The sequence below is a fragment of the Numenius arquata genome, chromosome 35, assembly GCF_964106895.1.
Source record: "Numenius arquata chromosome 35, bNumArq3.hap1.1, whole genome shotgun sequence".
NCBI classification, from domain to species: Eukaryota; Metazoa; Chordata; class Aves; order Charadriiformes; family Scolopacidae; genus Numenius; species Numenius arquata.
This window is the reverse complement of record NC_133610.1, coordinates 218,053-228,436: the sequence shown is the minus strand read 5'-3', so window position 1 is coordinate 228,436 and position 10,384 is coordinate 218,053. Positions and strand designations below refer to the sequence as shown.

The window sequence follows — 10,384 nt, the reverse complement described above, 5'->3', positions numbered from 1 at the left end:
CGGCGGCGGGGAGGGAAGGAACAGCAACCGAGGGAAAGACGGGGAGGGAGGAAGGAATGGAAAACCGGGGACGGGGGACGAGGCGGCGGCGCTGAGCTCAGCCCCGCTGCGGCGGCGGGACGGGGGCGGGCGGCGGTGGCGAATCTGCGGGAGCGAAGCGTGACGGGCCGGTGGCGGGGTTCGCTGCCGCACTTTCGCCGTGGGGGAAGGCAGCGCCCAGCGGGAGCTGGAGAGGGAATGAAGACGCGCGGGAAAAAAAGCCATTGATCCCCAGAACCAGCCCGCAGAGCCCGGTGTGTCGTGTCTTGTCGTGTCGTCCCCCACCCAGTGTCGCGAATCTGCGGCGGCGGACGAGCGGGCTGCGCGGCTGGCGGGCTGCGCATGCGCGGCGGCCCCAGGCGCCACCGGCGGCCCCACGGTACGGCGGGCTCGGCCGGGGTACCCCGCCCCCCCCACGCACGGGGGGGGGTGTCTGTGGGGGTCATATGGCCCTGGGGAGGGTCTATAAGGGGGGCAGGGACCTGGGGGAGGCACTGGGAGCCCTATGGGGAGCAGGGGAGGGGGGGTGTCTTTCAGGGGTCTTAGGGGCTATAAGGGGGGTGATTATGGGGGGGGGTAAGGTACTGGGGGAGTTGGGGGCTCTGTGGGGCCGGGAAGGGGGATTATAGGGGGGAGCTTTTGGAGGTCCTGGAAGGTGCAGAGGGGTGGGTGGGGTTGGGGGGGCTGTTTGGGGGCCTCATGGAGGGCTGGGGTTTTTGGGGGGGAATCTTGGGGGGCCATGCGTGGGGTATGAGGGGCTTGGGGAGCTGCATGAAAGGGCCTGAGGGGGGAGGGCAGGAGGAGCAAGTGGGGGCTCCCCAGGGTGGGGCTGTCACAGGGATCCAGCTCCTGGGTTTGTATGGGGGAAGGCTATAGCTGACCACCCCCTCTTTTCTGCACACACCCCCTCCCCCCCGCAGGAGCTACCATGCCGGTACCGGTACCGGTGGGGGTCCTACGGCTGCCGCGGGGGCCCGACGGCTGCAGCCGGGGTTTCAGCCCCACCTCGCCCCGGTTCCAGGCGCTGCTTGGGGGGGACGACACAGCGGCGGTGCAGGATGCACGGGCGGCCCTCCGGCAGCGGTACCTGCGAGGGCTGGCGGCTGCCCGGGGCCGCCCCGCGCGGTTCTGCCTGCGGGCGGGGGTCCAGGTGGACGCCATCTTCGGTGCCGCCGACGTGGAGGCCGTGGCTTTCCAGGTGGACGCCCTGCGGACCCCCCTGGGGGTGGAGGCAGCCGCCCTGCTGCGCTGCACCGATGTCCTCGCCTTCTCCTTCCTCCTCGACTGACCTGTAAATTAAACCCTCCCCCCCCTCCTTTTCTGACCATAATTAATACTACACGCTGACGGGGGAGGATTTGGGTTTTCTGTCTTTATTTGCCATCAGCAGAACCGGCGCCGTCAGTGCCGGTAGTGAGGGCTCCGGGAACGGGACCGGGAGCGCCTGTGGAGGGGGGAAAAGGGGTGGGTGAGAGTGGGGGGGTCCCTGGGGCAGCCAGGACCCCCCACCCATGGGGTGGGAGAGGGGGACGTACCTCCGGGAGGAGCTGTATTCCCGACCTGCAAAGAGGCAGAGGGGACACTCAGATGCTGCTGCCACCCACCGCAGCCTCTTTTCCACCCGATTTTCCCTCAGAATACATAGGGCTGATGGAGGGGGGGTGTCCACTGAACCCCCTTCGCCCCCCCCCCCCTTGCCCCAGCAGCAGGCTTCTGGGGAGCTGGCACTCACCGTAGCGCGGGGACGGGGACCGGCTCTGCCGGCTGTACTGCCTCTCCCACTCCTCCCGCTCTTTCTCCCGGCGCTCTCTCTCCCTAACGAGAAATGAAACACGGTGTGGGGGGGTCACACTGCTGCCCAGTCCCACCGGATCCACCAGAGAGACAGGGAGAGCATTTACTTCATGCGGATCTTCCGGGCCATGGCCCTCAGCTCATCCTCCCGTTCCTGCAAGAGAAGAGCGTCCCGTTAACTGGCCCCGTTAACCAGCTGGTCCCATGGTGCCAGCCCAGCCTCCCTGCCCCCCCCTCACCTGTCTCTCATGCTCCTGTTGCAGCATTTTTTCCTGTGCTGCCTTTTTATCAGCTTTAACTATTAAAAAAATAAGAGGGGGGATGTCAGAGGGGACAGAGGGGGCCGGGGCGCGGGGGGGGTGGTGGCCAGCACTTACACTGTCGGTTCAGCGCCTTCTGCATGCGCAGCTTCAGCTTCTCCTGCGGCGTCAGCTTGGGCTGCAACCAAACCAGAGCTGCGTGTGAAGGGCGAGGACAAGGACACGCTGCAGTCACGCTGGCCCTGCCCGGGGGACCCCCCCAGGCTCCCCCCCCCCCCCCCCCCCCCCATGACTGGGACCAGCTATGAGTGCCGGATCCAACTGCCACCACCCGCCCTTTCCATGGTGACGGTGACACCTCTGTGGCATCCCCTGAGCCCCTCTGCGGGGCCTGGGTGTCCCTCGCCCCGTGGCGCTGGGGGCTTTGTTCATGTCTCTGAGCAGCAGGGACCTCGCACGTCACCCATGAGTGCCATGGAGACAAACTGGCATCGGAAGCATAAGCTGCTCCCCACCAGAGCCCCCGCAGCCCTGTGCCAGGGACGCACAGGCATGGCCCGAAGGCACTTGGGGACCCCAGGGACAGCCTGAGGGACAGGGAGAGGAGCCCACGGAGCTGGAGAGGACATTGGTGCCCTGCACCCCCTCAGCAGCCCCCTTTGAGAGGGATGAGGGGCTCTGCCAGCCCCCTGCCACCACCTCCACCCCCCGCCAAGAGGAGCATGACCACCCACCAGCCATGGGGACAGCCCAAACCCAGCAAAGCAGGGCAGGCAGCCCCCAGCACCAGATGGATCCCAGGGATGGGTCCCTGCTGCCCCCCACCCGCCTGGAGTGGCCAGTGGCCCTGCTCCTGCCTGGCAGCCCCCCAGCTCCAAGGAAGGAGCGGGACTGGCACCTGACCAAGGAGGGGGATGCAATGGGTCATGGGGGGCACCCAGTGCCCATCCCAGCACCTCCGCCAGCCCATCCACCACCGTGTCCCTGAGCCTGCTCTGCAGTGATGCCAGTTAAACAGCTGAGGTTAAATTCTTACTGACTTTGGCAGCTCCTGTCTCTTTACCAGCAGCAGTGTCAGCCCTGAAAAGGGAGAAAGAGCGTGAGGATCAGTGCTGGGGGGCACGGTGTGAGGGCTGCTGCCCCCCACCCCACCCCGGCTGCCCCCTGCCCTCACTTTTTCAGTTTCTCCCCCACGGCGGGCGATGCCGTGGGCCTCGGTAGTTTCTCTCGCACCGGAGACACCGACTTGCTGTGGCTCCGCGAATCGCTGGGGCTTCGGCTGCTCCGGCTGCTGCTCCAGTGTCGGCTGGACCTGCCGCCTCGCCGGTAGCGCTCCCCGGACCTGGAACGGCTCCTGCTGATGGGGGGTCAAGGTGGGGGAGTGTTAGGGGGCACCCAAAGGCTGAGCAGGGCCTCCCCCACCCCAGGAGCAAGCAGAGGCAGCACTGGGGGAGCCCCTGGGGTGACGCACCCATGAGCGGGGTGAGCAATGGGACACTTTCCCCTTTATCTAATGCTGGTGAGACCCTTTTTTGGATACAGGAACCATTGTGGCACTCCCAGTAACGAACTGGGACCAGTCTGGCAGGAGCTAAAGCACCAAGTGGAAGGAAGAGGCCAAGCCACGTGGGCTCATACGGCCTGAAGAGGCAGTGGAGGGAACAGTACCACTGCCTCTGGCTGAGCAGGAGCGTTAGGAGCCACCAGCAAAACTCACCACGGAGGAACCCAGTGAAGAACTGGGGCGAAACAGGCAGAAACTGGGAGAGCCGAGGGCAGAGCTCACCTGGAGCGGCGGCGGGAGCCATAGCGGTAGCCCCGGTCAGGGGAATAGGACCTGGAGCGGCGCCGACTGTCCCAGGAACCCCCTCCCGAGTAGCGGCGGCTGCGGCTGCGGGAGCGCGAGTACCGGCGGCTGCGGGAGCGGCAATAGCGGCTGGAGCGGTGGTAGCCACCGCCTCGGTGTGAGCGGGAGCTGGAGCGGGAGCTGGAGGATGAGGAGGAGGATGGGGAGGTGGAGGACGACGAGGAGCGTCTCCTGGAAGGGACACAGGGGACGAGCCATTGGCACATGGGAGGAGAGAGGAGGGGCTGGGACCCTCATTGACCCCCGGCACCATGTGATGCCACACAGCAGGACCCTGCCAACAGCCCGCAGGTGCTGGGAGCTGAGCCGCAAGGAGAGCGGTCACCTTTCCCCTGCCCCACGCTGGGGGGGGGCATGGCCGGCATGACCCCGGAGCTGCCCAGCCCTCTGCCAAGGGGCAGCAAACCCCCTGGACACCCAACTGTGCTGGGAAAGGGGCTACGATGGCCACCCCGATTCCCTCCCCGAGCTCTCCAGGAGCTGGCAAGATGCTCTCTTGTAGGGCAAGAGGCATCTTGACTCACACCTGAATTCCAGCCCCCCCATCTCCAGGAAGACCCGGAGACGCCACAAAGATCCTCTTTGAGATGCCCCAGCACTGCAGCAGAACCAGGGAGGCCACACATCCTGTGCCGTTACACAACGGAGAACCCACCCACTCCTTCCCACCGGGTTCCCCCGCCTCAAGAAGGGCCAGCCACCAGCTTCGGCAGCTCGCCTGGCCCACGGCCACCTCGCCTTGGAGGGTAAGGGTTGGGAAAACAAGCTGAATGGGAGAGTTACCGACCGGGACGAGGTGCTATGACCTGCCGCGGCGCTGCCCGGCTGCCCTGGGGCAGAGCGCTGTTTGCCGAGCGTGGTGGCTTTTCCAGAGACGCTGCCGCCTCCAGCTTGCGCCGATGCCGCCGCTGCTTCCTCATCGCTGCCACCGAAGCTGGTGATAAAGGTGATCTTCTCTTCATGGCCAGGAGATGGGGTGCGGGAACGGGAGCGGGATTCGGAGGTGGACTCCGACGGGGAGCTGCGAGGAAGGAAGTGGCTTCAGTTGCCAAAAGCGTTCCCCTCCCCAAAAAACACTGGGTGCCAGGTTCCCCAACAGCCATTGGGGACCTGCAGGAAGGTGACATCCCCAGCCTGGAGAACTCGTTTGTCCCAGGGCTACTCACCGTTTGTAGGGATCGTAGGTGGGGCTGTCTCTCCGTGCATAGCTGCAAGAGGGGAGGGCGGCAGGGAAAGAGGAATCAGGAAATCGGTGGGACAGAGCCACTGGAACCCCAGACAAACCAGCATGGGGTGACACCTGGGATGGAGCCACCCTGGACAGACACGAGCGGCCCCGGGCTGTGGCCGAGCTCCGGGAACCCCGTCTCGGCTGCAGGAAGCTCACCTTGGGGGGCTGATCTTCCTCCCTTTCAAGCGTTTCTCCCTGAACTCCCTCCTCTGGCGGCGAGAGCGACGGCCCTGGGAGAGCAGCCGGAGCTAAGAGATGGCACCGGCTGGGGGGAAGCTGCCCCGGGAGCTTGCAGGGCCCCCCTTGGGAGGCAGAGGTGCCTCCGTGAGCGCTGGGGGAGCCAAGGCAACTGCATGGGCCAGGCTGGTGCCCTGGAAGGGGGCCAGCCATGGGGAGGGGGCAGAGGTAGCTGCAGCTCCCCTTACCGAGTACATTGCCTTTTCCTCTTCCAGGGCTTTGGCGTTTTTAATAGCTTCTGCCTCTTCTTTGTCCTTCCGCAACATCCTTTCCCCCCCCAAAAAAAAAGAGAGACCCTCAATAGGCCAGCACCCCAAAAGGGAGCATGTGCTCAGGGGAGGTTTTTGAGGGCCCCCATTGTAGTGAAAGGCGCTTCCATGAAGGATTCAGCCCCCAGCGAGAAGGGGACAAAGTCCTACCTGACAAAGTCCCCTTCAGCCATGCCGTACGTGGTCGCCTGCTTGTTCAAGTCGGCCACTTGCTCCTGGTTCAGCTCGTCCACGTCCACTTCCACATCTGTGGGCAGAGCACGGGCAGCTCAGTGCACACCCCCCGAGTGGCCAGGGCACGTCTCCCAAAGCGGGGGGAAACAGCGCCATTACCAATATCAGGGATGACTTCATCCTCATCTGTGTTGCTGTCTTCCTCAGAGTCTTCCTCCTCCCCCCGCTTCTCCAAGGAGTTCTCAAGCTCAGCCACGGTGCTGTCCTCATACGTGTAGCCAATGGAAGCCTTTTTCTCCGCCAGCCTGGGCACAGACACGCTCAGCCCCTGCCCGCCTCCCCCCTCCACAGCAGGCAAGAGGGCATCAGGGCAGAAAGTGTCTTCAGGAAGAAACCAGCCCTTCCTCTGCCTCCCTCAGCAGCCCCGGGACGGCCTTGCGGCCACAGCGACAAGGACAGGATGGATACTTCAGCATGGAGACGCAGGGGACAACTTCAGGGTGTCACCGAGAGCAGGTGAGGGAGGATGGTGCAGCCAGCGGCTGCTCAGTCCCACCCCAGGAGAGGGGAAACTGGGACCAGTTGAAGAGTGGGTGTTTCCAAGGCCGCGGAGCCGCAGTCCCAACACAGCCCCCGAGGACAGGGATGTGACAACCATCCTCTGTCACCTCTTCTCACACTCACTTCTTTTTTTCATCTTCATTTGGCTTCTGGAGTCCCCCGTAGAGCTCGTCGATGTAGATCTGGTAGAGACACTGCTCCTCCGAGACTGCAACCACACAGGGACGTTACCAGCTTGCTTTACGCCCACTTGAGAGAACAGCTCAGAGAGCTGATTAACCGCAGCTCGTTAGAGGGGACACAGCTCTCCCAGTGCCCTGCCACCCCCAGAGCGGTGGTCCCTTGCCCATTGGCTAATGCCATGTCAAGCCATGCCCCAGACGAGGTAGGATTTCCCCCAAATCGTGGGGGCTCACCCCATCCTAGCGCAGCCCCGACCCTCCTGCCCGCACCAGCCACTTACTGCCGGCAAAGTCATTCTGCACCAGGCCTCGGTACCGCTCGTAGTTACACTTCCTCTCGTCAGACTCCTGCTCAGGGGAGCTGGAAAGGAGGAGATGCAGCTTTTGGTGCTCACAAGCCTCTGGGGAGATGGAGGCTCCCCTTTCCCCAGGGGATTTTGGCCCACGGAAAAACCACAGCCCCTTTCTGCTCGGATTACAGAGATCTGATTCCTGGCTGCACAGAGAGCCCAGGGCTGGGGTTTGCAGGCACAGGATCACGTGCTGTTCTGGGATTTCCTTAAAAACCCAGCAAAGGGGGCAAACTCCTCTCCAGAGCTCGTGCCAAGGCCCGAGAGGGTACACAGGGGCCAGAGCAGTGGCAAACAGGGCAGGAAGGGAACTGACTGCTCTCCATAGACCCAGCCCCAGCCCTGGGGGGAAATTTGCCTTCCGCCCCATCCCTGCTCTAAGCAGGACCAACTACAGCACCTCTCTCCAGAGACAAAGACCCCACCAGCTTCTGGGGGTTGTGCCACTACTTCATTAATACCCTCACTCTAATTTTGGCCTTTTTGTCACACCCTCTTACTGCAGACCTCTGTAAAAATCTCAGCGCTGTCTTCTCTAATGTTTTGGGTACGGAAAAGCTGCTGTGGGGCTGCCCTTTACCCCACGCTCCAGCCCTACCCATCCCCCTGCTCTCGCTTCACCTTATCCTCCTGGTACTGGGATCTCCACACTGGTCCCAGTACATAAAAGCCTAAAAAGCAGCCCTGCAGCGACCCCAGCCCAGGCTCGCAGGTGACGAAACCTCAGGCAACCGCTCCAGAACAGGCCCAAAGAGGCCTGATGGGGACCTGGCAGCTCCCGTCGCAGCTGGGTGCCCTGGTGCCCCCCCGGCTTACATGGGGTTCAGCAGGGGCGGGGTGTACATGGGGATATAGTCCAGGTGTGCCCGCACGTCGAAGCGGTCGATCATGTTGTTCGTGTCCCCCTGCCACGGCATCCTGTGGGGAGAGAGAGAGGTCATCAGTGCTGGGGGGCAGCCAGAAACTCCCCTCCAGGAGGAGCAAGGCACCCCCAAACCTGTACAAACACCCCCTTGAGCACTGGCAGCTTGTTTGCTGCAGCAGCGTCTCCTCGAAGCTCTGGCAGAGGAGGAACCAAGTCCTTTTCACAGGCCTTTGACGGGCAGAAACCTGCCCGGATTTCATTTCCCAGGGCGGGAGGGACCCGGCCGGCCCCGGGGTTGTGGCCAAGCAGCCAGGAATGTGCCACTGGCTGGGCAAAAAGCTCCCCCTGTTCATCCCTGACCCCCCACTGGCAGGCTCAGCGCCTCTCAAAGACGCTGCAGATGTCACCCGGTGAAGGTGACACCTTCAGTGAGGCACCAATCGCTCCTCCCTCACCCCCTCGTCAGCCCAGGGAGCAGCGGGAGACACCTCCTGCCCCACACGGGGCTACTCACATGTTGACGGGGCTCTCGGCGGCCAACGCGACAGCTGAGTCCAGGTGGACCTTGCAGGCCCGGCCATGCACCTGCAGGAACTGGGCCGGGTCCTTTTTCTAGAAGTAGAAGCCCCAAGGTTAGAAAGAAAAAAGCAGGAGTAAAAACCCTGAGAGCAAGAGAAAAGGGAGCAGGAGCCCCAAGCCCTGGGGAAAAAGAGGAGCGGGAGCCCCAAACCTGAGGAAAAGGGGGAGCCCCGAGCCTCCAGCACTGGAGAAAAGGGAAAATCAGGAGCCCTGAACCTCAGGAAAAAGGAGGAGTGCAAGTCTTGGAGAAGAGAGGGAGCAGGAGCCCCGAGCCATGGGGAAAAGGGGAAGCACAAAGGGGGGCAGCTTTGCCTGGGCAGGTTTAGGATGCCCACCCAGGGACACCCTGGGGAGGGGAGGCAGCACCGAGAACCACAGCTCCATTATCCATCCCTCCCCCACCCCACCACCAGCCGGGAAGCGCCCGACGTCCCGGGGCGCACCAAAGCGGGGTCCCCTGGAGGGACGGTCGGGGGCTACGGGCTGTCCCCGGGGAAGGGGATGAGGCCGGGGGGACACTCACGATCTTCTCATAGTACTCCCTGCGGCGCTCCGCTCGCTTCTTGTAGTCCACCATCATCCCCCGCAGCTTGCGCTCGTGCTTGCGGGCTTCGTGCCACATCCTGGCGTCCCCCGGCGGCCACCGAGCCGGAAAGGGGGCTCCCGCCGGGCACCGAGGGGACGGTGGCGCAGGGACAGCTCTTCCCTGCCTGAGGGTGGAGGGTGCGTTAGGGGACACGGAACCACGGGGGGGTACACCCCCGGGTCACGGGGAAGGCGGGGGCAGCGGTGCACGGACACCGGGGAAGGGGGGGCCCCGCACAGCGGGAGGAGGATGGGGGGGGGGACGGGGAACGCATCGGGCAGCTCTGGGGAAGATGGGAGGACACACCGGGCACCCCCCGGGGGCGGACACGAACCCCTCCCGGGGGTGGGCGGGGGGAGGCAGGGACACCTCCCGGGGCTAGGGAGGGAAGGGGGGTCGCTAGGCACCCCCGGGGATGGATTGAGGGGGACACACCGGGAGCCCCCCGGGGCTGGGAACCCCGGGCACAGGCCCCGGAGAAGGCAACGTGATCGGGAGCCGCCGCCCCGGCGGGTGGGGAGGACCCCGGCGGGGGGGGAGGCAGGGAAGGGCACACACGGGCGGGGAGGGGTGCGGGTAGGGGGGAGGCCCCGCCGCCATTAAGCACTCACCGCCGGGCCAACGGCCAGAGAGCGACCCGGAACCGGAAGTGACTACGCGGGGAGGGGCGGGAAAAGGGCGCTGCGCAGCGGGGCAGGCGCGTGACGTCACGGAGGGGCGGGGCCGGGGCCGCTCCTCGTCTCAGGCTGTATTGGGGCGGGCTGGTCCCAGTCGTGGTGCCAGGGCTGTACTGGTGCCGAGCTGGACCTGGCGCTGGTCCCAGTCCCGGGGCCGTGGTGGTCCCAGTGCCAAGCCCAGAATGGTCAGACTGGTCCTGGTGCCCCGCCCGGGCCGTGGCCGGGGTTCCCCCATGGGGACTTCCACCGGGAACCAGTTCTCCCAGTATGCCCAGTGACCCCTTTCCCCCCCCAGGGCAGGATGAGGCGGGTGATGGAGTCCATGGCTTTATTCCCCCCCTGCCCTTGTCGCACAGGGAGCCGTGGGGCCGGGGCGGTGGCACGTGTCCCCCCACGGGGCCCCCCCGGCTCCCCCCAAGGCCACTGCAGGGTCCCCCCTATAAATATAGTGCAAAGCGACTCGACGTGGGGGGGGGTCCTTCTCCAGGGGCTCGGTGCCGCCCCGGCGGGGCCAGCCGGCCCGGGGCAGGGGGGATGGGGGCACAGGGGGGGCCCCCGCAGCTCGGGGGGGTGGGGGGTATCGGGGTGCTGAGGGGCTCAGGCGTCCCCGAGGCGCAGGTCGGTGTCCTTGTAGTGGCCGGGGAACATGTGGGTGCCCACTAGGCTGGCGGTGGGGTGGGGGTCGCCGGGGGGGAAAGTGGGGGCGTGGGGGG

At 65.1% G+C, this 10,384-nt stretch overlaps 2 protein-coding genes across 5 annotated transcripts; one reads left to right on the top strand and one right to left on the bottom strand.

The window, feature by feature from the left end:
• Nucleotides 1-391: 391 nt before the first annotated feature.
• Nucleotides 392-1,392, top strand: GEMIN7 (gem nuclear organelle associated protein 7). The gene is made up of 2 exons (XM_074165180.1): nt 392-418; nt 960-1,392. The coding sequence occupies exon 2, from the start codon at nt 968-970 to the stop codon at nt 1,325-1,327; it is 360 nt and encodes a 119-aa protein (XP_074021281.1). The 5' UTR covers nt 392-418; nt 960-967; the 3' UTR covers nt 1,328-1,392.
• On the bottom strand, nt 1,392-9,633 carry CLASRP (CLK4 associating serine/arginine rich protein). Of its 4 annotated transcripts, none has more exons than XM_074165176.1 (21): nt 9,606-9,633; nt 8,932-9,118; nt 8,344-8,441; nt 7,781-7,882; nt 6,896-6,975; nt 6,556-6,640; nt 6,031-6,176; nt 5,848-5,944; nt 5,617-5,695; nt 5,348-5,421; nt 5,127-5,168; nt 4,748-4,981; nt 3,880-4,131; nt 3,268-3,450; nt 3,130-3,173; nt 2,211-2,288; nt 2,073-2,131; nt 1,941-1,987; nt 1,772-1,854; nt 1,575-1,599; nt 1,392-1,483 (listed from the first exon to the last, which is right to left on the bottom strand). In XM_074165176.1, the coding sequence occupies exons 2-21, from the start codon at nt 9,028-9,030 to the stop codon at nt 1,441-1,443; spliced, it is 1,950 nt and encodes a 649-aa protein (XP_074021277.1). In that variant the 5' UTR covers nt 9,031-9,118; nt 9,606-9,633; the 3' UTR covers nt 1,392-1,440. The 4 variants fall into 4 exon arrangements, with proteins under 4 accessions (XP_074021277.1, XP_074021278.1, XP_074021279.1 ...); XM_074165177.1 differs by having other exon boundaries at nt 3,268-3,447; XM_074165178.1 differs by having other exon boundaries at nt 2,211-2,271; nt 3,134-3,173; nt 3,268-3,447.
• Between the last annotated feature and the right edge of the window lie 751 nt (nt 9,634-10,384).

Coding starts and splice junctions, on each gene's coding strand:
- GEMIN7 (XM_074165180.1), top strand. CDS start 968: ATGCCGGTACCGGTACCGGTGGGGGTCCTACGGCTGCCGCGGGGGCCC.
- CLASRP (XM_074165176.1), bottom strand. CDS start 9,030: ATGTGGCACGAAGCCCGCAAGCACGAGCGCAAGCTGCGGGGGATGATG. Junction 8,442..8,931: donor GGGAGTACTATGAGAAGATC/GTGAGTGTCCCC, acceptor TTCTACTTCTAG/AAAAAGGACCCGGCCCAGTT. Junction 1,855..1,940: donor GCCCGGAAGATCCGCATGAA/GTAAATGCTCTC, acceptor ATTTCTCGTTAG/GGAGAGAGAGCGCCGGGAGA.